The sequence below is a fragment of the Choloepus didactylus genome, chromosome 20 (genome assembly GCF_015220235.1).
Source record: "Choloepus didactylus isolate mChoDid1 chromosome 20, mChoDid1.pri, whole genome shotgun sequence".
In the NCBI taxonomy this organism is placed as follows: Eukaryota; Metazoa; Chordata; class Mammalia; order Pilosa; family Megalonychidae; genus Choloepus; species Choloepus didactylus.
The window spans coordinates 25,059,247-25,086,235 of NC_051326.1; the positions used below are offsets into that span (position 1 = coordinate 25,059,247).

Consider the following 26,989-nt stretch of genomic DNA (forward strand, 5'->3'; position numbering starts at 1 on the left):
AATACCTGAAAACAGTCATGTAGGAAACTACCTTGTATGCTATAAAAACCTGTAGGAATAAGTAGAATAAAATTTTCTTTGCATGAACACAGAGACAGAGTTGGCTCCCTTCTTTCACAGGCATGGAAATGCGATGCACCTAAAATAAATTAAAAAAAACCTGAGTAATATTCACTTCATTTGTAATATACCACCATTAATTATATGAGTTTAAAACCAAAAAATTCCCCCTATGTAAAAATGTTTATTGTTCACCTAATTGACTGTCAGCAGATAAAATATGGGGGAGAAAAGTTGGGGATGGGAGGGGGAACTAAGGATAGGGTGTGGTCTGTGATGAACAAAATCACCACTTCCATCCTTTCTTTTTTCTCCAGGAGTCCCATGTCCTGACTCAGGCTGTTCCCTCCTCCTGCCTTAATCTCTTACTCTCCATTTTCTCCTGGACATCAGTTAGCCCCTCTTCCCTGTATTTTCTTTTTTAATAACACATTTAAAATTTTTTCTGACTATACACATTCACTGAGGAAATGTGGCAAGCACAGAGACGTATAAAGAAAAAGCAAAAATTACCTATGGCCCTATTGTCCAGAAGCAAACTCTGCTAATATTTCAGAAGATTTTCTTCCCATTTTCTTGTCAAAATTTTTACATAATCTATCTCACACTATATTCTGGTTTGCTAATGCTGCCGTTCTGCAAAACACCAGAAATGGATTGGCTTTTATAAAGGGGGTTTATTTGGTTACATAGTTACAGTCTTAAGGCCATAAAGCGTCTGAAGTAAGGCATCAACAATTGGATACCTTCATTGGAGAAAGGCTATTGGCATCCAGAAAACTTCTGTTAGCTGGGAAGGCATGTGGCTGGTGTCTGCTTACTCCTAGGTTGTGTTTCAGCTCCTCTCTCAGCTCCTGTGCATTCTTCAATGTGTCCCTTGTGACTGCAGCAGCAAGCTCCTTCTGTCTGAGCTCTTAAAGGGCTCTTGTAGACTAATCAAGGCCCAGACTGAATGGATGGGGCCACACTTCCATGGAAATTATCTAATCAGAGTTATCACCTACAGTTGGGTGGTCACATCTCCATGGAAACAACCTAATCCAAAAGTTCCAAGCTAATCAACACTAATACATCTGCCCCCACAAGACTGGATTAAAAGATCATGGCTTTTTCTGGGGGACATAATATATCCAAACTGATACACACTACATACATAATCCTGTTTCCCACTTTTCATGCAAATTAAAGCATAAGCATCCACATGTTAAGAAAAATATTTGTAAGCATCTATTTCAATTGCTGCCTAATATTCCATCATATTCCTTCAAGTATTTTCCATCTCTTCCTTTGATTGGCTCCTTGGTCCAAAACTTCTAGATATGATAAATGGTGAATCTGTCTCTTTAAATTGGTAGAATTTTTCCCTTGGTTTCATAACCTCTGTTCTTGGAATGGTGCTTTCCACTTGCTATCTCTGCTTTCTCACTCTTCCCCTCCAATTCACTCTTTTTGATGCTACAAAAAGGGAATAAATGAGCATTACAATTTTTGTGCCACTCTGGGTAGGCACTGTGCAATTCATACAGCATTCGTTTTCTCCATCAGACTTCTGTTGCCCTATTATTTCAAATGGTCTCCTAAGGGCCAAATACAGTGGGTACTTCTAGTCCTCCTGTTACTTGCCATCTCTTCAGTTTTTGGCATATGCAATAGTCCCTCCCTGAAACTTCCTTTTCTTTTGGTTTCTGGGACATGTGCTCTGGGTTCCCTCCAACTCTAATATCATTCCTTCTCATTTTTAGTTGCAGGAAACTCTTCCTTTGCCTGTCCCCTAATCTTAGTGATCCCTTAAAAGTTGGCAAGTAGCATCTTCTCTATATATACACATTCTGATTTATACATCTCTATAAACACATTCTCTATAAACACACTCTGGTTTGTTTGATTTATCCCTGTATTGCCAACATAATGAAAAATCACAAATCTTTACCTCATTCCAGCCCAGATGTCTTCTCCTGGGATACACAGCCAAATAAAAATCTCAGTCTGAATGTTCCATGGGAAACTTAACTATACAGATCCTAAAATGGAATAGTTTATCTCCTTTCTTTCCCCAGCTCCAACAAAATTCCTCCCTTCCTTCCATGTTCCCTACCCTGTAAACATGACCACAGTCAATTTCGTCATTTAGGGACCAGGCCAGCACAGACATTCTCCTCAGCCAGCTACCACCCTGTATTAATTCTACCCCTTAGTTAGTTTTTAAATGTGTTCCCCTTTTGTCTTTCACATCACTATCAACACTTGCCGAAAGGATACATGAATGAGTGAATTAGGCGGGAAGATAGTAAAGTGAACTAAGATCTATGGAAAGGTTTTTACATTTCTTCAAGTTTTCAAACAAAGTGGTTTTTGTAGCTTGAGTTCTCTGTGTTGAATGATATGAAATGGCATTTTACAGTGGACATCAGTTGACCTTTTCTTGTACGTGCGTGCCTTCCTTCCCCCTCATTTACGTCTCTTCTTCCTTGTTTATCCTTTTTCTCCCTTTAATCTTGCCTTTCTCTCTGGGTCCCGCTTTCGCTTCTCCATTCCGCTCCCTCCCAGCACGCTGGTCAGCTCCTCCAGCCTGCGGGAGGGCTCAGCCCCGCCCACTCAGAGGCCGAGTCACGAGACTGGGGCCGCTGAGCCGCGAAGGGGGCGGGGCGAGATGGAGCTCCGCAGAGCGCATGGGTGGAGCCGGGTGCGCGGGCCGCCCCTACTATATCTGCGCCTGCGCATCTCTGCTGCGGGGCCGGTCGGGACGGAGGAGACAAGATGGCGCTGCGGGCGATGCGGGGGATCGTGAATGGGGCTGCGCCCGAGCTACCCGTGCCCACCAGTGGGCCTACGGTGGGAGCTCGGGAGCAGGCGCTCGCAGTTAGTCGGAACTACCTCTCCCAGCCTCGCCTCAGTGAGTATCAGAGAGCAAGAAGAATCCTGTGTTTGCTCATTAGCCCTGCCCCTTGCTCCCACTCACCTGCTTAGCCAGCGGGTGTGTGTGTGTATCTATCTTTCTCTGTCTCTCCCCGCAAAGCCTAACCTACGTGTGTCTCTCTCGAAGATTTGCGTGTACCCTACATTTCCGTGACATAGGGCAAGAGTGCCAACAGATCCTTTTTCCAGGGTTGGGGGGTTCCTGGTTGTTGGCTCACCCTCTCCAGCTTCCCTAGGCTGTAGCATTTTCAAATACTTGCTTCCTGTCTTTGAGGGTCACTTTCTTGTCACTTCAATCTTAATCTTTCCCTGACCTCGTCTGGATATTTAGGAGTCGAAGGAACGCCCCTTTCCTCCCCTTCCCACTGGTGAGGACCTCAGGGCAGGTCGTGAGGCTCCTGCCCGGGGCGGACGGTGTGATGCCTTCGCTGACGTGGTAAGGCCTTTCGTGGATGGAGGTCAGGTCCGCAGCCAGAAGGAAATGTAGCTTCTTCTTCAGTGGAGGGGCTGCTTGCTCCACGGGAGGATACCTAGATATCAGAGAATGCTAGAGCTGAAAAGTACCCTGCAGGTCATTTAGTCCAACCTTCCTCTCGTTTTACAGGTGAGGAGCCGAAGATTCTGAGAGCGGTAGGACTTGCCAGGCTTCAGATATCTGATTAGAGGTAGAGAAGGGACTAAAAATCCAGGTTTCTTAATTCTCAGTTGGTCCTTTTCTAGCACTGCCTTTTCATTTAGTGACCAGTTAACCAAACTTGGTCAGTGCAAAATTATCTTGGGGAAGCCACGCAGCTTTGTCCATGTTATATGTGTATATATATGGATATGTATGCATGCTTAAGTGCTGTTGTGTTAATAAAAAGGCCTTAATAAATTAGGTTTAAGTGGAAAAGAAATGGTTCTTGATTACTGAAGAATTCAGTCGTGTAGCATCAAATATCTTCACAGCTTCTTTAGGAAGCTGGGATGAGTCCTGCAAGTATGCTGTTTTTGATATATATATATAGATACACTTGGGAAAGCACCAGATGTTTCCTCAGGTGGTGAGCCAGCATTTGCACTGGTTAATTGCCATAGTGCCTGTCTGTGGGTGGCTCTTCGGTTAAAAAAATTCCAGATGAAGGGTTTTAGTCAGGGCACTCTCCAGCCTGACTAATCCGATCCTGATCTGTCACTGGGTCATGTGATAGCACTGCAGTGTGAGGCAAAAGGAATGCACACTTGAGTCTATGGATTGCTCAGTCTTTTACACTGGGGCCTATTTGAATTAGAGAATGTTATATGAGCTGAAGTAAATGTTTCAGGAAATTGATGGATGTTGCGTTCTTATATAGACTTTGGCAACAAATTTATACCTAAGAACTACAAATTCTCTTTTATGAATTCAGTTTGTATACTTTGCTTTTCTTTGGGCAAAAATGGTACATATTAATGGAGCTTGTAAAGAAAAAGGTTATAAGGGTGCTGTAGTCAGTTTGCATATAATTATTCGTTCAAAGTCAGTTTAGAAAGTCTTGACTGGAATAATGACATTGTTATAAAGAGTACTCTGTGGTTAAGGTTGTAAGCCCTTGAAGGAGATGGTCTTTCCATGGTCTGTGTATGTGTGCTTGGGCAGCAAAGGAAGAACTACAGGTAGATTCCTCCAGACAAAGCAGTTGTAGTATAATGCTGAAAACTGAACCCTCAGAGATATCCCCAGTGCTTCCTACAGTGCCTGACATATAGAAAGTGTCCTGTAATTGTTGTATAACTTGTGTTTAAATCCCTTGTTCTAATAAATTAATGAATAGATTCTTAACATGAATGGAATCAGAATAGGGAATTGCGATCCTTAGTTAATATTGGCAGTTCTCCTGTGCTTGGACCCTGTTTAAAAACAACTTCAGTATTATAGGGCTGTTAATGAGAAATGGAAAATAAGATATGCAGGCTTAAAATTAGGAAATCTGCAGCTCACCGAATTTCTAAAGTCAAAAGGAAAGAAAACTTGATTTTCTTTTAAATCTTGAGCAAGGTTCAATAATAGAGGTAGAACTTTTGGGTGCTGAACATTTTGAATTAGATGATTTTCATTGTTCTGAAGACCTTAGATCTTAAGTTTCTTAGAACTTAAGTTTCTTACATCATAAACCAGACCTAGTTCTAGCAAAAATTCAAATAAAGGAATCTTTGCCCAGCCTTTTTCTAGAACCTCTCTCTTCTTCAGGTACCCACTGCTCAGAGGGTGAGTCTTTCTTTCCTATTCTTGCACAATAGAAGATGATTGTGCTGGGTTTTTGTTTAGCTAATAAGGCGGAGAGGACTGGTCTCTTATTGTGCAATGGCTTTCAACTTTTCTCTTTGAAAATTGCACAATAATTAAATGGTGTTAGTATATTGAACAATATCATATCCTGCAGGAAGAAGAGGATGTCATCTGGCAAGATATGTGTTTATTAAAACCTTTGTAGATTTTGTATTTTAAATGTTACTCCAATAATAATTTGTTGTCTACTTGGTAGTTGAAAATCAAAGACTGATGTTTTGGTTATAAAGTATGTTAAGAATGTAATGTAAACATTTATCTACAGTGTTGTTAGAAGTTCTGATCATCCCTCACACACCCACCAATGGATCCATGTTCATTTGGACATTTTCAAGATAAGAGTGGTCTTTATTTTGATAAATAGAAATATTTATGAAATTTGTAAATGGGTTTTGACTTTTTTGAGGAGTGGGTTAATGTCTTGGACAGCCTTACTCTAAACTGTATCTCTGTATTGGTAGTGATGAGAAAGGCTAGATATTGTTGAGGGATAAAATTGATACCAATCAAAAGTGGGGGTTCTCTGCCCTATGCGTTCAAATGACCAATTCCTGAGAAACTGGGGTTTCAAAGTGGGCAAGAGTTTATTACTAAAGTGCGAAGCAGGAGATCAGATGGCCTATAGGCCTAAAAATCTGTCTCTCCCAGTCCTAAGTATTTTAGGGTTTTTGTGGATTCAAACAAGAGAAGATAGAGTTGTTACCATTACAGTAACAAGTATAAGCAACTACGATTTACAAACGTAAAGGAGTGGGGCTAGGCTAGAACTAAACTAGCCGATACAATAACAAGTCAGTGGTTAGTTCTGGGCTGACTCAAGTTCCTTCGTTAACATTAGGGGGTTGACTTTGTGATTATAGACTCTAAAGTTGTAAAACAGGATAAGGGGGTACTAGGTGGGGCCAGTCATGAGGTTTTTACAATTTGCAATTCAGTAGGATTCAATAATTTCAGATGTTTCCTTTTGGCTATTCTGTTGGAAAGTAAGAAAAAGGCATCTATATATAATGATTCAGTCATAATTATTTGTTAAAAATCTTAATTTCTTGGTTACAAAATGTAATGATTGACGTCATTTTCTCTGCTTGGTTTTCTTTGCAAATAGCTTTATTAATATTGGAAAGAGCTATAGGTTGTATATAAACTATGTTCTAATACCTCTTCTGTAGTCCAAGTGCTAGGTACTGTGTGATCTCCGTGTTTTTAAATTATATGGGAAACAAGATCACAAACACATAGGGTCTGTGAGTACTAACCTCAGATGGAAAAAACAAAGGCTCCAATCCTGGCCTTCACCCCCATTCCACTCCTACCCCACCCTGACCATTTAGTAACAAAGCAACCAAGGCAGATCACTTTTTTCCTCAGCCTGAGTTTCTTTAAGTGCCAAGTGGAGGGTACTATCAGCCTTGCCTACCTTACAGCATTTTGTAAAGTTGAAATGAGATAGTCTATGTCAAGATGCTCTGTAAAGGATGAAGCACTTTCCTAAATTAAGGTTTGGCAGTATTTTTATTTAGTTTGGATTATGACATTTTCAGTATAACATTTATTGGCTTAGTTTTTATATGTGTCAGTTTAATTAAAACTAAGCAAATTGCTTAATTGCAGATTTGTATCTGATGTGGTCTGATGATGTTTTTCATGCCTTCCAAAGAGGGCAAACTACTAAAGCATCTCTAGCAGATACTTCATTCTCTATTTAAGCTCTTCCAGCAGCCTACACTCCACTGGAGGAAGACTGTTTTGCAGTAATGACAAAATGTGGACACTAGGGAATTACTGTCCAGTGTATTAAGTAGTAAAAAGACCTATTTTTCATAGCTAAAGTTGCAGATTCATAAATTATTTTGGGTGCTGTAGCTACATAAGTCTTTTAAATAAGTGTAAGAGTGTACCAGACCACAAACAATGACCGGTTCATTGGTTTTTTGTTGTTGTTGTTGTTCCTATTGAGGGATAAAATTGATATCAATCAAAAGCAGGGGTTGTCTGCTCTATGCACTCAAATGACCAGTTCCCGAGACATTGGGGTTTCAAAGAGGAAAAGAGTTTATTGCTAAGTGTGAAGCAGGAGATGAGTTCAGTTTTAGAATTTGGACTGCAGTATATGCCTAGAGTAAAGATCACAACACTCTGGAGCCGTACTATATGGGTTCAGATTCTTGGGCAAACTACTTAATTTATCTGGAAATCATTGTCCTCATTTAAAAAGTAGGATAAGAGTAGTTATAACCTTATAGATCTTTTTGGAGATTAAATGAGAATTTCAAACAGGCACTCATTAAAAGTGTATTGGTGTTAATCAATTAATTTGCAGGGTAGTTTGCTTTTTTTCAAGGCTATATATATTGTTGCAAATTTAGAGACTTCTTTTCCTTAGGTAGAATCTACTGTAATAGAAGTCAAGTTGATTCACTGTCTCCAGGAAAAGCTATGACTGTTTCTTTTTCTTGGTCATGTTTTTGCTTGTGACTGGCAAAACTTCATAGCCTTGAACGAGGTTGAATTTTTTTTTTTTTTTTTATTTAGAGAAGTTGTAAAATTACAGAAAAAACATGCAGAAAATACAGAGTCTCTAAATACTTGCCCTCACACACAGTTTTCCCTATTATTAACACTTTGCCTTAGTATAGCACCTTTGTTACAACTGATGAAACAATATTATTATAATTATACTATTAATATAGTCCATAGTTCGTTAGCGTTCACTGTTTGTGTTGCACAGTCCTGTTTTTTAAAAACAACTTTATTTTAGTAACATATATACAACCTAAAATTTTCCCTTTAAAGCACATTGAAATAAATAGTTCACCGATGTTCATTACATTTACGTTGTTGTGCTACCATCACCACCATCCATTACCAAAACTTTTCCATCACCCCAAACAATACCCATTAAGCATTAACTCCCCATTCCCTCCCCCCACCATAGTCCCTGGAAACTGTATTCTAGTTTCTGAGTCTATGGATTTTGCTTATTCTAATTATTTTCATTTCAGTTTCCTTTTGTGTCTAACTTATTTCACTCAATATGATGTCTTCAAGGTTCATCCATATTGTTCTGTGTATTAGTATTTAATTCCTTTTCATAGCTGAATAATATTCCATTGTGTATATATACCACATTTTGTTTATTCTTTTGTTGGCATACACTTGGGTTGCTTCCAGCTTTGGGCACTTGTGAATACTGACTCAGTGAACATCGATGTGCAAATATCTGTTTGAGTCCCTGCTTTCAGTTCTTTTGGGTATATACCTAGAAGTGGGATTGCCAGATCATATAGTAATTCTATGCTTAATTTTCTGAGGAATCGCTGAACTGTTTTCCACAGTAGCTGCACCATTTTACATTGACAACAACAATTAAGAAGTGTTCCTCTTTCTCCACATCCTTTATAATGTTTATTTATTTATTTATGTATTTATGCATTTATTTATTTATTTACTTACTTATAGTAGCCATTCTAGTGGGTGTGAAATGGTATCTCATTATGGTTTTGATTTGCATTTTCCCAACGGCTGATAATGTTTCATGTGCCGTTTGGCCATTTGTGTATCTTCTTTGGAGAAATGACTATTCAAGTTTTTTGCCCATTTGTAAATTGGGTTGTTTGTCTTGTTGTTGTTAAGTTGTAGGATTTCTTTATATATTCTGGATAATAAATGCTTATCAAATATCCCCTTCTAAACAAACAGACAAAGGTACCCAGTGTTCTTTTTTACTTCAATTGTTCTTTTTCACTCTAATTATTATTCTTGTTATTTTTGTGTGTGTGCTAATGAAGGTGTCAGGGATTGATTTAGGTGATGAATGTACAACTATGTAATGGTACTGTAAACAATCGAAAGTACGATTTGTTTTGTATGACTGTGTGGTATGTGAATATATCTCAATAAAATGAAGATTTAAAAAAAAAAAAAAAAAGACAAAAAAAAAAAAAAAATCCCCTTCTGTAGGTTGTCTTTTTGTTTTCATGATGAAGTCCTTTGATGCACAGAAGTTTTTGTGTGAAGTCTAAGAAACCATTGCCTAAATCAGGGTCCTGAAGGTGCTTCTCTATCTGTTTTTCTAGGAGTTTGATAGTTTGGGTTTTTATATTAAGGTCTTTGATCCATGTTGAGTTGATTATTATTTATTTGTTAGTAGAGGTCCTACTTTCATTCTTTTCCCATTGACTGGACTTAGCACCCTTTTCAAAAATCAATTGGCCATAGATAGGGTTTATTTTTGAACTCTCAATTCAATTCTATTAGTCTATATGTCTGTTCTTGTGCCAGTACCATGCTGTTTTGATTACTGTAGCTTTGCAGTATGTTTTAAAGTTGGGGCATTTGAGTACTCTTATTTTCATTCTTATTTTTCAGGAAATTTTGGCTGTTCTGGCCCTTTGCCCTTCCATAGAAATTTGATGATTGGCTTTCCCATTTCTGAGTGTCTTATGCCACTATCTGGGTCACCTGGAAGTTTGACATTGAATTTTAAACATGAGATTTTGAGGCATCATTGATGGGGAGGATGGAATTTCAAAGCATAGGCAGATGGCATTGAAAAAGTAAAGAGAATTTTAAGAACCTGAAGGATTTCATTGATGTTACATTTTATTCAAAATAAAGTGCCTATAAATGTCAACTAGATCCCTTCCAACTACCAGTTCACTTCCTCCCCCTTCCCAACTGTTTCATTAAGTGTTTTGAAAGGCCTGTGTTTCCAAATTTTTTTAAACTGGGTTCTAAGAAAGCACGTTTCTAACTTAGCTCACTTTCCATTTCTGCATTTTAAAGAAGTCACTGAAAAACAGAATGTTAGGAATCTTTTAAAGTGAAACAATTAAGAAATTTTTTTAAAGGTTGGAATTGTGTTTTTTTTAAAAAAAGAGTATTAGATTATTTTAAAACAATGATGAGTGTTATCATAAAAGTGGCAGAAAAGGTAACAAAAGGAGTATTTCTAGTTTTTAAGGCAGTGATTATTAGTTTTACATTACCATCTACCATAGTAGCTTAATTTTCTTTAGGCTTGTGACTTGCCTTTTATCTAAGATTGTGAAAATTTAGTTGGTTACTGTCTCTGATGAAACATTTGCAGATGTATTCCAGAAAATATTTGATGTCTGAATTTGATGTTCCTTTTGGCATGAAAGGCAGGGGTCTCCTGATAGTGCCTGTCTGCTCTGCCCCCAGCGTTTGTACAAAGGCACTTGCTTCCAGGCCTTAGGCTGAAGGAATTGTTTTTTAATTCCTCAGTCCCTTGAGTGAACAGATTAGTTATTAAATGTTTCTTCACACTTAGGAGTCTACATTTGTGTCAGGAAACTTGGTCCAAGTTCATTGTAAGGCCTCATAAGAAATCTTACTAAAAGACGTAAAATAATATATATGAAACTTTCTTCAAAAAAAAAAATCTCATTTATTTATTTCAATTCTGATTATGCAGTTTAGTCAATACCAAAGTTTTCTGTTAGTTTCTCTCTTTTTTTGTACCTAATTACCATTACACTTGACCTGTAGGTGTGATAGGGTTAAAGAGTGGTTACCTCCTTTCTAAGTGATGGATTTTGGTGTAGTACCTCACAGAGTAGATTAACAGTTTCTTTCTAAGGCACAATTTGCCATGGAAAATCATCAGTCTGTGAACTGACAGTATCATATGATTTTTTGTTTTTTTTAAGCATACTTACTTATTTGACCCTTAGCCTTTCATTCCATTGTCCACTCCCTCCTTCATAAAGATCTTTTCCCATAGTTCTTACATGGCCATTTGATCATGGGTTTTTGTCTTATAGGCCACATTTTTCTCAAATTTCCTTTGTGTATTTTATCAGTTTTGCTTAAGGTTGTTAAAGATTCTCTTCCTCATCTACTTTACTAAATCCTATCCCAAGATTCAGCTCCTAAATGCCACCTCCTATAAAGCTTTTCCTGTTCTCTCTGACATAGGTACTACTACTGCTTTACCTGTGCTTCCACAGATCCTCTGAACACCTCCATTCAAGCTTTCATCACATCACATTATCACTACTCTGTCCTTCCCATAAGATCATAAGATTGTAATCTATTTGAAGGAAGGGTCTTTCTCTCTGTCCGTGCCTTATTTGTTTTTGTATCCTGAGTGCCTACAACAATGGCTCATAGTAGGGGTTCAAAATGTTTTTGGTTGAATGTGGATGGATTATGAAAAGTTGTACCGGCATATTTTATACTCATTAAAAAAATGTTGTAACTATTTGAGAATTCAGTATTATAATAATTGTAGATAAGTAAAGGTTTTTTGATAATACCAGAGAGGTAGTTTAGGATATTATATTATTTGACTGAAGTTGACCTTTTTGTGTTTCTTTTCAGCATACAAGACAGTATCAGGAGTCAATGGGCCACTAGTGATCTTAGATCAAGTTAAGGTAATACCACTGTTATGATTTGAATATTTATGAAGTTAAAAACATAGCATTAAATCCTGTTTTGTATGCTTTTAAAATTCATGTTATATTTTTTAAGCCATTTCTTGATCTGAATGTCAGTGCTATACAGGAGAAAAAGGTTTTAGACTAAATATCAGAAGACTAGATTCCAGAACTGGATTTACTCTGGATTCTGTTTTTTGGCCTTGAATTCCTCCTTTGCAAAATAATAAACAAATAAGTTTATCCTTCATATCTCACAGGGTTATTTGGAAGAAAACCGGATAATATTTGTGAGTGTGATTGTAGAATACCATACAGATATGTAGTCCCTTAGGCCCTGCCTTGCTTTATAGTTGTTTGTGCATGTGTCTTATCTTCTCTACTAAATTTTAAGTCCTTTGAGTGCATAAACAATGTTACTTTATCTTTGAAAATTTGGTGTTCAAGTAATGAAAGAACAAGAATAGATTATTTCAACAGTGACTAAAATCCTAAAGCAAAGAATAGTTTTTGCATATTGTTTGTTGTAAGGATCTTTAGTTAATATTGTTTGTTTAGGCACACATATACATAAGAATTTTTTATGCTACTACTGTTTTCTTAGACAGAGAGACATGGAATATAGTTTATAATTGGACACCTTGGGCTAAGCCTCCTGTTTGAGTTCTATAACCAAAATATCTTCACAGAAGATAATATATATAATATACTTTTTATAATGGTAATTCTACATTGAATGTTATTGAGGTGGGATAGAGTGACACACACAATTACTAGTTTGTTGAGAAAGGTTAATGCTGGGAATATGTTTAGCATGTGGAAGCAGATGCACTGAAAGCAGGAAAAAAATGAGAAACATTTTTTAAAAGAAAGGGCAAAGTGTCTTGTCTTTTCAGTTTTATCACTAAGATTGTATTTTTGTTTGTGACAATTTACCTGTACAAATTAGTCTCAAAATTAAGCATAACAGGTTTACCTCCTGGCCACAATTTCATTACAGTCTGCAAATTAATAAAGTCTCAATATGTAGCACTCGTAAGTTGTACAAGATTTAGGCAGGGCCCACTGATATTTCGGGAAAAGATAAAGCCTACCTTTCCCCTCCCTTTTTTTGGTGGGAAAATACTAGGATGCTTTGTTTATTTATCCTTTTTTTTCTTCTTTCTTCTTCTCTATTAATAAAAATTTCAGTTCATATTTTTTAGTTGTTCATAATATTAAGTGCATTATTAGAAATCAGTTCCAAAATATTTGAATTTCATCTGTTAAGCACTGAGCTCAGCTCAGAAAATATATGGTGAACAATAGAAAAGGCCCCTCCCCAGTTGAGTTTAGTATAGTGGAGAAGCAGATATAATACAAATACGTAAAAAAACAAGATGTCATTAAAAATTGTATAAGTGCTGTGAAGGGTAAATAAGGGTGCTCTGAGAAACAATAATGGGAAGAAAAAACTTAGAAAACATCTTTGAAGAAATAATTTTGAGAGTGCTAAAATAACTTCATTGAATGTTTCTTTTGGGGTGTAGCTCCAGGTGAGGACTGTTAAATAAATTTTATGTAATTGTAAAATTGGATTTATACCATCAAATTCACAGCTTTTCTTTTTCCTTTGAAAAACCCACTGGTGGTTTTTTACAGCTGAATTAATCTTTCTATCACCCCTCCCACACACACAAAGTCTAGCTTTGAGTTTTCTTATTTATTTTCTCAGATAGGTGACAACCTCTTTTTGATTTTGGTTTTTGGTTTTAAGTTAAAGCATACACACAATCAAGGAACAGATAATCTTATACAAATTGTATCAGAGAATAAAGAAGATGGAAAGCTGTCACCCAGCTCATCTATGAAGTTAGGTTATCTTTGATTCCAAAACGAGACAAAACGTAATATCAGAAAAGAAAAAAAAAAAAATCCTCTTAGAAAAGTTGTTGGGAAAGGATACTTTTGTTTCCTGCTGGGGAAATTGTAAAATAAGACAATTGCTCTGCAGAGTAATTTGGCAGAAAATGGGCATATTCTGTGGCCCATCGCTAGGTGAATTAATACCTTGGGGGAACTCTGGCATACTTGCGTGAGGAAGCACAGACAAGAGTGTTCATTGCAGTACTTTTTTAATAGTGTAAATTTGAAACAGCCTTGAACTCCATTGGTACAACAACTGAAAAAAAATGTTCTAAAAAATCAAAAGGCATTTGATTGTGTTTTAGCTAGATGTGTTCTATTTTAAAATCAATTGTGAGTTGCCTATTTATTCACATTTTAACATCTCTGAAATCAGATGTCTTACAATCACTGGGACATCATAGTTTAATTGGCAGTAATTTTCTTCATGTCACACGGAATAATGATGTATCTTTCCATGGATTATGTTGACTGAAAAAAACTTGACAGATCCAAAATATAAAGATAAATGAAAAAAAAGAAACCAAGTTGCAGAATGATATTGTTAATATATTACTACCATTTGTGTAAATAAAATGCTATACAATTTGTTTTTGCAAGAATGTATTTTAAAATATTAAAAATGTATTAGAAGAATACATTACTGGTTAGGAGAATCAGATTAAACAGGAATGGTTAAGGAATACTTGAGCATTTTTATTATATTAGTAACTATTTTGTTATTTAGTAACGTTTCCCCCCCGGCCCCCTCCCCCATTCCCTACCCAGTTTAAAAAAAAAAAAAAAAAAGTGGTTATACATGCACAAAGCAAACATCAGTTCTGCGTGATAGGAAATTGGGTATTTGTGGTTTGTTGTACCTTTCTATAGTCTCAACACTGTACAACATACAGGGAAAAAGAAATAAACTTAATTGCTAATATTTTTCTGAATTTAAGATTCTTATTTTATGCTGTGTTTGCCAGTTTATGTGTCAATGAGTGTTTTAAGAACTTAAATTACTTGAGGACATTATAAACTTTCAGTAGACACCTGTATGTATTGGGGACTAGAGGGGAGTTGTGCACACACGTGCTATGATAGCACTAACAATGTATAGAGTACTTTGGGGAGCTTAAAAAATGTTGGTTCTTGACCCTTTATTTCTTCTATACAGTTTCCTAGATATGCTGAGATTGTTCACTTGACATTACCAGATGGCACAAAAAGAAGTGGGCAGGTTCTAGAAGTTAGTGGTTCCAAAGCAGTGGTTCAGGTAAACATCACTTTAAAAACTTGGTCAGTTGAACTTTTTCCTAATTGCAAAAACTTAGGAAACTACCTGTTTTTTTCTATTGATCATTGATCACTGGATGTGGGGGAAAAATATTTTCGTGTGTTTTCTTGCCAAATGTCAGTCACCTATATTCATTCTAGTCTAATAGCTCCACTAGTAAATGGCTTTTTTTCTAGCAGATAAAATGAAGAAGACAGTCACATAGGAGAGATGAAAAGCAGAATTCCCTGATTATAGATGTAACCAAAATGATAACTGAGGAATCTGTTTCTTTAAATTGTCTCATAAAATTCTTAGTTTTTAATGTTAATCTAAATATTGGAAATAACTAGTTTTCTCAAATAACATGCTCCCTGAAAAAAATAGTCTATAGCAGAGGTTGGCAAACTCTTTATAGAGGGCCAGATAGTAAATATTGTAGGCTTTGTAGAGATACATAAGGTAGCCATTGCATATTCTTCTTTTTTTTTCTTTTTTTTAAACAATGCTTTAACAATGTAAAGAACATTCTTAACTTGAATGCCAGATTTGGCTTGCAGGCATAGTAAACGTCTAGAGATGGATAGTTTGTTTCATCATCATGTACATTTCTTTGTTCATTATATTAAACATAGTGTCCTTTTATATATTTTACCATATAAGGGCTGATTAACAGATAAACAAAATTTAAGCACATGTGGTCTAAATTTCTTTTACCCTTCTGATTACTTCTCTTTTTTGATAGGTATTTGAAGGGACTTCAGGTATAGATGCCAAGAAAACATCTTGTGAGTTTACAGGGGATATTCTCCGAACACCAGTGTCTGAGGATATGCTTGGTAAGTGGATATTTTATTCATTCTGAGCAGAGATTTGCTTCCTTTTAAACATACTTCCATAAAGTCTACAAAAGTAGTGAATATTTGAAAGTCAGTGTCCACTCAGTGCTGTCTTGTTCTTGATTTACAGGTCGGGTATTCAATGGATCCGGAAAACCCATTGACAGAGGCCCTGTTGTGTTGGCCGAAGATTTCCTTGACATCATGGGTAGGGGCAGTAAATGGATTTCTGTATTAGGCGGGAAACGCCTGTAACTGTCTTGTTTCTTTGCCCAGAGAGAATGATTTTTGCAATATCATTTTCATTGGAGAACCAACAACACTATACCAGTAAATTCTCTATTTCCATATTTAATAAATTTATTTTTCCTAGAGATCTCAAAACTTTATATAGAAATCAAAATACTGTAAAATATCAGTAAGAACTCTCTGAAATGTAAATAATAAAACCATGACTTTGAAATGAGGATTCCTCTCTTATTTCCTTTATTTTTATTTTACTTTAGGAACTTGAGTTCTGCTACTATACATTTTACAACACTACAAAAGACTAAAGGAAAAAAAATTCAACAGTTTCAGAGATTAAAAATAAATCATTTTTTTAAGATTAGATAGAAATGTTTTATGCAGTTCTGATTTTTGTTTTTTTTTTTTTTTCTTTTAATTTTTTTTTATTTCTACTTCCATTCACAAATAATGTGCAGAAATAGTAAAATTTTCCCTTTTGGAAATGCATTAGGCCAGCCAATCAATCCTCAGTGTCGAATCTACCCAGAAGAGATGATTCAGACTGGCATTTCAGCCATCGATGGCATGAACAGTATTGCTAGAGGACAGAAAATTCCTATCTTCTCTGCTGCTGGTTTACCACACAATGAGGTGAGAACGAGGGCCTGTTTGGTGTGAAATTTTACAGGGAAGAATTTCTAGATTTTTATTGAGAAACCAAATTAAGATTTTTCAAAATAAATACCTAATGGTACTGTTCACACAATCCCATTAAGAATCTTTATCCATATCTGTTTTCTTGCTTACCTGTGTGTCTTTGCAATAAGTTCAAAATATTTTTGTTGCTTAAAGACCTCTAAAATATCCCAATTTCATTTGTAATTACAATTCCAATAAGTTTAAGATGAAAGTGTAGAAATGTTTTTCTAGATTTCAACTCAGTTCTTTTTTAATCTTCATCAGATTGCAGCTCAAATCTGTCGCCAGGCAGGTTTGGTAAAGAAATCCAAAGATGATGTAGACTACAGCGAGGAAAATTTTGCAATTGTATTTGCTGCTATGGGTGTAAGTATAATTTTTTCCATTTTAGTATAACATATTAAACTAATTGCTTATATTATTAAAACATACTGTAAACTACACCTAGTTGAATCTGTTTAGATAGAGAAGTAGCCAGCTTGGCATTTTGGCCAAACTAAAGATTAAATTTGGTATTTGACTATGAAACTGAAGAATAATACTCTTGTGCCCAAAGCAGGGTGTTTACTCTGCTGGTTTTGTACAGAAATCTTTTGGATACTTGAAACTTTAAAAATAGAAACAGTTCAGATCCATAGCTTGTCCTTGATCAGAAATAAATGTGGAGAATTTTTCTTGTCCTAACACTGATGAAGTCATTTCTATTTAGGTAAACATGGAAACTGCCCGATTCTTCAAGTCTGACTTTGAAGAAAATGGCTCAATGGACAATGTCTGCCTCTTTCTGAACTTGGCTAATGACCCAACGTAAGTAAATAGATCTGTTATCTATTCACCCAGGATCTGGGTCAAAAATGTCACCCTATTTTTTAAAACTAGGGAGGTAAGCTATTATAATGAAAACATATAGCTCTAGGAATGAGATAATCCTTTATTTATTTAAATTCCAGCCCCTGCTTCTTGCTAGTTAATTTGACTTTCGGCAAGTTACTTAAGCTCAGCTTATTCATTCATAAAATGTCAGAAATAATGCCTGTCTCACAGGATTGTTGTGCGTATTAAATAAGATTTTATGCATATAAATTGCCTAGCACACAGTCAATATTCAATACATGACCTTTTCTTCTCACCTGAGAAATATGGTCTGATTCTTTTCTTTTGAGAAACTGTATAGTCCAGAGAAGTTATGGGGTAGTTAAAAAGCAATCAACTTTGTAGCACTAATTCTTACGTAAATACACAAAACAACTCAACTTAGCTAGTAGTTTTTAAAGTACCAATTACTTTACCCTCCTCAATTTATTTAAACTTTAACAGGGAGACTGTACTGTATTTCCAGAATCATTTTGTTTTGTTTTTGACCTTTTCATTTGAGTGACATGGGACTTGATGTTCCATTTTCAGCATTGAGCGAATTATCACTCCTCGTCTGGCTCTAACCACAGCTGAATTTCTGGCCTACCAATGTGAGAAACATGTGTTGGTTATCCTAACAGACATGAGTTCTTATGCAGAAGCACTTCGAGAGGTAACTTTTTTTCATGTTTTTCTCTGTCTCTATCATAGTGTGGTGTCTGACCTTTTTTTCTCAATTAAACAAAATGGGTCATTTTCAGGGTTCTCTTGTCCCTTTACAAGTTTTCATTTTTCTTCGATCATGTTTTTTAAGCCTCATTGCTCATTTATTAGCAGAATACCTTAATTAATCAGAAAGAAAAGTACAACTTCATTTGTATCTGTCAACTGGATAAAAGGATTAGAGGATGAGATTTGAATTATTAGCCTATTTATCATACTGTTACTGTCTTCACAGATTAAGAACTGATGGTAAAAGGAAATAAATGATGCAAATTATTTATTCAGTTCCTCTCCCAGCAAGTGCAGTCTTTATCCAGACTCAATTTATAACCCCTTTCAGAATTCCATTTTAAATGATGCTAGTATTTAAATGAAAGCCATACTTTGGCATCACCTTCTTCACAATTTTTTCCTTCAGAAAACCCAATGTTTATTTAGGAATAATATTAGGAATAGCAATTATCACTCAGAAGTTTTGGGATATTCTATTACAAGTTACTGAAATTTCAAGAAAGTTACTCTTTTAAGCATGTATAAAAGGGAAGAATACCTGAAGAGATATGCTTTGTAAATATCTAGTTTCTTAAAATTCTCCCACATCCATCACCATATCTCGCTCTATTATAGTTCTTTTTACAAACTAGTGAAGGACTAGTTTTTTCCCCTATCAACCACAGACTAATACTTTCATAAAGTACAATAAAATGAATTATTAGAAAAGTGAGTTTTTTTAAAATGTGAGTAGAAATATACAAGCCCAGAATATTGTATTACTCGATTCAACAGACATAAAATTATTCTGTCAAATTGCCATTAAAATTTCTAAGTGCTTATCTCAGTCTCTGTATTGTCAGGTTTTGGAGGTACCAAAATAGCACTTAAAAGTGCACTTAGTGATGCTTTAGGGTTATCTAGGTGGTTATAGATTAACATGTATGCCTATATTCTAGTATACCTGTAATAAATGGTTTTTAATTCCTTACATCTAGAACAGTGTCTGGCAAACAGCAGGCAGTCAAGAGTAGTTAATAAATGTTGCTTCCTGTTTGTCCTTACTTTAGAAAGACCATTTATTACTATTCTCATTTTATGCAGTGGTATTGACTGCTGGCTTTGCAATCTTGGAAAATTACTTATCTGACTTGATTCCTATTGTAAATTGAGAGTAACAACATTACCTTCCTCATAGGATTATTGTGGGGATAAAATTATTTAATGTATGTAAGGTGTAGCATATGATTCCTGGTTACGGTTCCTTCTCTTTTGACCTTTTGAGGATTAACATATATAAATATGGCTAAATCCACAGCCTAAAATATAGCTTGTGAACTGAGACTATTATCTAAGTTTTAAGACTGCCTTTGATTTACAAAATTGCCGACAGACTTTCTTCTAGCAAGTTATTTGAAGATTTGTATTTTAGCACTATGATTTTAGTGAAACACTTCTGATGCTGAATAATTTGAATTTGTGTTGCTGGAAAATTTTGCTAAATCGTCTCTTAGAGACAATATTTAAAAGAAACAGGATGATATTTCCACTGTTGTAATTTGGCATGTTCAAACAAACTATTCTAACCAAGACTGACTTTTCATATTCCGGTTTGTGATATTCATCTCCTTTACTTATTGTCAGGTTTCAGCAGCCAGGGAAGAAGTTCCTGGTCGACGAGGTTTCCCAGGTTATATGTATACAGATTTAGCCACAATATATGAACGCGCTGGTCGAGTGGAAGGTAGAAATGGCTCTATTACTCAAATCCCTATTCTCACCATGCCTAACGATGGTAAGTTCTTAAGTCTTTGGTTTATAGCAACCCTTACCCCCGTAAGGACTTTGATTCTGAGAGATAAGATCATAGAACCTTTTTGAGTTGAAATTCTTTTGAGGGTTTATCTCCCAAGAGTTTTCCTTAACTCTTAAATTACGGGTGTCGAAATAAAAAGTTTTTATTTGAAAATTACCCATAATTGTCATTACCCTTTTGTGGAAGAAAACAATTTTCTTTGTAATTTGACTTTTAATTTTCATTTATTAACTACTCTTGAGTGCCTGCTGTTTGCCAAACAGTGTTCTAGATGTAAGGAATTAAAAACCATTTAAAAAGCTTTACAATTCTTAAAATCCTTAAAAAGCAAGGATTTATGGTCTCTACTTAATGTAAGTTACTCAGACCTGTTGGGGATATTCTTTATTTGTGTGCACTAGTGTTTTGAGGTAGCCTATGTAAAGTGCCAAATGAAGAGTACAGATAGCAAATGGCACGGGACTTTAGAGAACAGAATGACTACCAAAGACTGGTTAAAAATTGCTTTCTTTTACAAGGTGTGTGTGAAAGCACATGTGCATCGCCAGTCTGAGTGTATGCTCAGGGGGGCTCCTAGGATGAGCAGTCAGCATTCCTCTTATGTTGCTGCCTGTTTGTCCTTACTTTAGTTTTGTAAAAGCACTTTTTACAAGAGATGTTCAAAAACAGAAATAACTCACTATAATTTAGCACTGTTCCCAGTGCTATATAAATATCTAGTCACTTGATCCTCATAACAAGTTTGAGGGCGGTGTTTTAATCTGAGGCACAGGGAGGTAAAGTAATTTGTCAAGTTTAGGAAGTGATGGATTTTGAACCAAGGCAGTCTGAATGTACAAGTCATACTACACTTTATACTATACTGCCTTCTGACATGAAAATGATTTGTTCCAAGGAAGTAGCTGCTTTCTTATGTAATTTAATTTACATAGCAGTGTATTGCTTTGTGTCCCCTTTTTGGTGCTGCCTGAGTATGTGCTGTTAGACGTACGTGTTGGCACCATGAGGTAAATTAACTGAGTTCATAAAAGAAGTACTCACCTAGTTATGTGATCTGCCGCAAAAAATACATATTAAATTCCATTTTAAACACCAACTTCCCTTGCAGAAATTTGCCAACTTAGGAGAACATTCATAATTCATGTAATATATCAGATGTACATGCAGCATTTCAACATGGAAAATACAGGGGTTGCTAGATAATACAGACTGACTTCTTGTGGGTTTGGTTATATCAGATGGCCGCTTTAGCTAAAACGTGTAAGCTGAAGTATCATGTTTAACATAAAATGTCTTCCTCTGGTAGATATTACTCACCCTATCCCTGACTTGACTGGATATATTACAGAGGGTCAAATCTATGTGGACAGACAACTGCACAATAGACAGGTATTTGTCCTTTGAACAATGCTGTGAAGCTTATGAATCTTCTCTTATGTTACTTTTGATGACTTTGGCTTTGCTTTTAGGTATTATTTTGTTTAGAAAGGGTCGTCTTGAATTGTTCATAATATGGTTATAAAATTATCATTTCTGTATACTAAAATCCTATATGAGTAAGAGTTAAGGATTAAGTTTTCACTTTTCTTTATTGTGCCTTAAAGTGGAGTCATTTGTGTCAAAAAACATTTTTGGATGTTCTGTTCCACAATGGTATAGTCTACTGATCTTATTAGAGAAACATTTTTTGGTTCTTTGAGTGATATTATTGTTAACCTTTTTATTTTGTATATGATGTTCTGAGTCAAGGGTTCAGAGGACCATTTACATTTGATACCAAGGCAGATTTTGAAATTTAATACTTTCTGTATAGCCTTGTACTGTTCTGGAGATTTCACTTTTTCGATTTGACTCTCAAAAGAAATACTATGCCATAGAGTTTTTCATTCAACCTTTTTTTTCCCAGGTAAAGATAATAGAACTCATCTAGGAAACAGAAGTAGCCATATTATTTAATATAAGGGATGATAGTGAATTCAGAATGCTTCTTTACTACCAGTACAGCTTGAATTTTGTACTTAAATGTAGTATTTTTTTTCTTCTTATTCTGCTCAAGATTTACCCACCTATTAATGTGCTGCCTTCATTATCACGGTTAATGAAGTCTGCTATTGGAGAAGGCATGACCAGAAAGGATCATGCCGATGTATCTAACCAGCTGGTACGTATATCCTTCTAGGTATGATGTTTGAAAGAAATGCATACTTGAGTCCATTCTTTCTGATCTTGTACCTCTTGTCTTTCTCCCTTGTCTCTTTCCTTTCCCCAATCCTAAAAAAACCTCTCACACTCTGTCTATCCAGATAGATAGATAGATGGATAATGGATATATGTCCTGCATTAGTAGTATTTTACTGTAGGCTTGATGTGGAATTATTGTCTAGAACCAAAGCAGTCTTTTTCTCTTAGGCATATACTGATAATCCAAATTAAAAACCATATGCTTGAAACCCACATCTAATACTATATAAAGTAGTTCTAAATAAAAAAAAAAAACAAAACATGCAATAGGGCTGTTTTAAGTTTTTATTAGTAATTTAATAATAATTACAGAGTATTCCTGAAGGATACTCTTAACATGTTGCTTGCTTAGCATACTAAGCAATCACTGGAACCTTAAAGGATACAACTTTATATATTCTGTGAAATCCTTTGTTGATATAGTCATGTTACCCACAAACAAAGGATACTTTTGACCATAAAGCAGAAATGGTTAACCTACTATATCACAAATTTGGAACCTCATGATGAATTTCACTATGGTTTTAGTATGGGTTTGATTTTCAAATGCTCTATAAAATGTAAGTTCATTGATACATTAAGGAAATGTATTTTTGGAAATGTTAGTAACCTCTATGTGTTACATCCTTGAAGGCTCCCTTCTGAGTGATACTACTTAATAGTAGATTCCTTCTGCTACTTGTAAATGAACTTTATGTGTATTATATGTGTTAATAACATTGTGAAATTCCTTCTGTGGTCCTTAGAAGATAGCTACAGAAATACACTTAGATGTCCCGGGATATCCCGGATTGCTGTTAACATTTATCAGGTCTCATCTCTATGTTCCTGTGAATCTTTTACCACTTCAGTATGCGTGCTATGCAATTGGTAAGGATGTACAAGCCATGAAAGCCGTAGTTGGAGAAGAAGCCCTTACCTCAGATGATCTTCTTTACTTGGAATTTCTCCAGAAGTTTGAGAGGAACTTTATTGCCCAGGGTAAGATGACTATTTTCTTGCAAACATAAACAGCCTTATGTAGTTTTGAAGACTTCTTTCCCAGTCTGAGAGAATTTATACTGTTCTGTATACAATTTTCCTTCTGGTTAGAGAAGAGGTTTTCCCAACCTCTTTCTGTGTTACGTCCTTACACTTAACCCCTGGTTCCTTTCCCTCTAGCTTCTGAACATTTGGGGAGGATCTTAACTTGATTATCCAATTACTTATCTACCAATTTGTTTTTTTTATCCCCTTTCTTTATTGACAAACTTTTTGAAAAATGGGGTCTATACTTCTTTACCCTCCTTATAACCAACCTTCTGTGCTACCTCCAATAACTTCCTCATGGCCAGTTCTCCTTTCTCATAATCTTTCTGAAATGATCTTCTCCTGGCTTTTAGGGTTTGGGACTTTTCTGATTCATCTTCTCTTTTTCATCTCCTTTTCTAAGTTCTTATTTTCCTGTCCCTTAAATGTTTGTGTTCAAAAGGTTCAGTGACATGTTCTTTATGTGCTTTTTTTCCCTAGCATTGACTTTTTCCCTCTGCTATTGACTCTGAATTTCTAAATATGGTCTTTATCCTCTTTCTAAAAGTCTAATCACACATCTTCAGCTGCCCTAGAGGATGCATTTATTGTTCATGCAGCCATTCTCTTTTCAATTTCTGTCTGCCTTTAGTATGTCCATTGTCCTAGTTAACCCAAGCTTAGTAACTGGGCATTATTCTTAACCTCCTTCATTTATTCCCCAGTGGGCCCTTATTTACTAATTTGTGTTATTCTCTTTTAAAATATCTTAGCCTGTTCTGTTTTCATTCTCATTACAGTATCTTAGCCCAATGCTTCTTAAACTTCAAAATGCTTTGGAATCAATCAACTGGGAATCTTGTTAAAATGCAAATTCTGATTCAGTGGATCTGGATTGGACCAGATTCTCCACGCCCCCAAGTGATGCCAGAGCTGCTGGCCTCTGACCCCTCTCTGAGTCAGACCATACTTGAGTCTTCAGGCCCTAGTCCAGACCTTTGTCTCATTATCCCTGGCCATTGGTACCAACTTTTTCACCAGTCTCCCTGGCTCCCTACATATCGTTACCAGATTATATTTATTATTTTATCCCTCTGCTAGAAAGTCTACAGTGGCTTTTTTGTTACATACTATATGCAGGGTTTTCAGGTGTCTTACTTGGTGTCTACCCTGCCATACCATCTTGTCCTTCCTCAACCAAGGAATCAGAATGGTTGGAGTTCTGGGTTATTTTTAAGAGTTTCATGTAAAAAAAAAAAAGGTATTTTATTAATAGAAAAGTACACAAATCATAACTGTACAGCTTGTTACCCTATTCCAAGGTAAACATGCTTGTTGTATCCACCACTGAGGTCGAGAATAGAATAGAAACAGCAATTCAGGTGGCTCTCTTGTGTGCTTAAGATATATTTGGGGAATGAGAATGATCTGCTGTTTAAAAAACTAACAGCTGTGAAAACCACTGACCTGTGCATGCATTCAGGTGCTCAGGGCATTTAAGGCTAGGCATTTGTAATATCCCTCACATTCAGCCTTTTCTCTTTGTGAACCTCTGTTCCAAGGAGACTGCTTTTCTCACTATTCTCTCGACAAAATGCTGGGTCTAGGCCCCAAGACTTTTCTTACTTATAGTTTCCATTGCCTGAGGTATTTAGATCATAGCCTTTTGTCAGAGGCAACTCAAGGACCCCCTCTCTCTAGACTCCCTAGCCTGTGTGCCTCTCCTTTTTCTCCCTTTTCCTGTGGTACATATTGACCGTATCCCTCATTTCTACATTCAGTTGTATCCAGTTTTAGAAGATGTAATTTCTTTGTTTCTTTCCTTTTTAAATTTTGTGCTTACAATATTAGACATCTAACAGAATAGACACTAAATAGCACTAAGTTGAAAACAGTTTGCATTTATTAATTAAATCTCAAAAAAATTTTTAAGGTCCTTATGAAAACCGCACTGTCTATGAGACTTTGGACATTGGCTGGCAACTGCTCCGAATCTTCCCCAAAGAAATGCTGAAGAGAATCCCTCAGAGCACCCTGAGCGAGTTCTACCCTCGAGATTCTGCAAAGCATTAGCTGCTGCTTCATCGCTGGCTCTGTAACTCTTGTGAAATACTGGTTCTGTTTTCTTTATTCCTTTTGCACTCCCCTCATCCCCACCGTTGCGTTGGAGTTTACTGTGTTACCCTGTAATTAAAAACAAAGAATAGGTAACATTGTGCCAGTGTTCCGATGTTTTAAACTGATAACAGACTTCAAAATATCTCCTGTTCTGAAAGCCTGGATCTTCAATGCTTTGTTTAAAATAGCTGCAGGGATACAGGTGAGGTTTTCTTTTTGAAGTGTGTATTTGTACATAGTGGTTTAGTTTGTCACCTAATAATGTCTTCATTATTTGGGTCTCCCAGGCCTTATCTCTCAAACCTCTCAAGAGCATCGCTGTCTGAAGTTAACATTGCTTTGGTCTTCAAATTAGGGGCAAGTTCTGATCTGAAAGAAACCTCCTTTAGGAAGCACCAAGAGGTACTTCTGAGCACTTGCCTCTGGGTCTGTGCTGCTACTCAAAGCAGATGGTTTTTACTGTCCACTTTAACTTTCCTACTTAATGAATCGATTTAACAAAAGTTTTCCCCTTAATTTTAGTGTTTGTGAGTTGGGACTCTGTATCTTACAGTTATCCCTCTGAGTAACACATAGAATCATGCATCTTTTGCACAGCTGGCATTTATCTGGACTAGTAAGATGCCTGGTCTTGGTAATCTTTACTGGATTTCCATGTAGAAGAACCACACTTTCTTGGAAACAATTGGATGCAGTAAAAAGAAAAAGAAAAAATCTAATCTTTTTCACATTATGACATGCTAACAGTGGTTTACCTTTCTAGAGCATTTACTAGATGCCGAAGGCAAGGTAGGGAGGAGAAAGGTGACAACTCATGTATTTATGGATATTTTGGACTCTGTTAGCCAGCAGCCTTTGGAAATCCCCCGTTTTTGCTTTCTGACCTCTCTCTGCCTTTTCAGGGTAATCTTGTGGCACAAGTGATAGCATTTTAAAGCTTTAGAATTTTAATTCCTGCTCCTTTCTGCCGTTAGCCCTAAAGCTATCTTCTGTGCAGTCCTACCATATCAACTGTTTGGTCTCTTTGTGTTCTTTGTTACTTGGGTGCAATAGCAACTTCTGTACTCTATGCATTCCATCTTTCAAGTTGTGTAAAGTTCTTCACTTTTTTCTCTGAGGGTGTAGGGGGTGGGATGGGGGGAAATAAGCATGATAATATTTTAATGTAGAAAATGTGACATCTGGATATAAAATGAAATAAATGTTAAATTAAATGGAAGTTATCTAAAGTGATTCTTGTATCTTCTGAACAGAAAATTAATAGCAACAAACAAATATGTAATCTATAGTAATGTATCTTTTTGATTCACCATTTTGAACATCATAAATAGTATTGTGAGTCCTGTGTGGTAGGGACATAGTTCCATGTTTTATAGCCTACTGTCTTTCCAGCTCCCCTTCAGCTCTTTGTTTGTAATATCTCTTACAACATACTGTAGTTTGATCCCAGGTTGAGAGTTACTGCAGGTGTTCTATAGCACTCTTTGTTTCAAACATTTTCAGGGACCTCCAAAAACTACCTGCCATGAATGAAAAGAGGATGATAAATAGGAAATGAAGTACCTCGTTTAGAAAAGTGGTTTGATGCAAGCCAACAGTTGCTTCAAACAAAATCTTAAATAG

General features: G+C 36.0%; 1 protein-coding gene and 1 long non-coding RNA gene across 2 annotated transcripts; one reads left to right on the forward strand and one right to left on the reverse strand.

Moving 5' to 3' along the window:
• LOC119516981 lies at positions 1 to 2,465 on the reverse strand. The gene is made up of 3 exons (XR_005213414.1): positions 2,320 to 2,465; positions 1,991 to 2,046; positions 1 to 139 (listed from the first exon to the last, which is right to left on the reverse strand). It is a non-coding gene; the product is annotated as an uncharacterized LOC119516981 (long non-coding RNA).
• Positions 2,466 to 2,777: 312 nt separating this feature from the next.
• ATP6V1B2 (ATPase H+ transporting V1 subunit B2) lies at positions 2,778 to 26,534 on the forward strand. The gene is made up of 14 exons (XM_037813023.1): positions 2,778 to 2,953; positions 11,630 to 11,685; positions 14,750 to 14,848; positions 15,594 to 15,687; positions 15,818 to 15,895; positions 16,427 to 16,566; positions 16,879 to 16,980; positions 17,324 to 17,421; positions 18,019 to 18,142; positions 19,828 to 19,978; positions 21,306 to 21,388; positions 22,056 to 22,160; positions 23,092 to 23,221; positions 25,182 to 26,534. The coding sequence occupies exons 1-14, from the start codon at positions 2,818 to 2,820 to the stop codon at positions 25,319 to 25,321; spliced, it is 1,536 nt and encodes a 511-aa protein (XP_037668951.1). The 5' UTR covers positions 2,778 to 2,817; the 3' UTR covers positions 25,322 to 26,534.
• The last annotated feature ends 455 nt before the right edge of the window (positions 26,535 to 26,989 follow it).

Excerpts from the sequence above, each read along its gene's own strand:
- ATP6V1B2 (XM_037813023.1), top strand. The coding sequence starts at position 2,818 with ATGGCGCTGCGGGCGATGCGGGGGATCGTGAATGGGGCTGCGCCCGAG. Across the intron at positions 14,849-15,593 it reads GTTCCAAAGCAGTGGTTCAG|GTATTTGAAGGGACTTCAGG; the intron begins GTAAACATCACT and ends CTTTTTTGATAG. Across the intron at positions 19,979-21,305 it reads TCTCACCATGCCTAACGATG|ATATTACTCACCCTATCCCT; the intron begins GTAAGTTCTTAA and ends TTCCTCTGGTAG.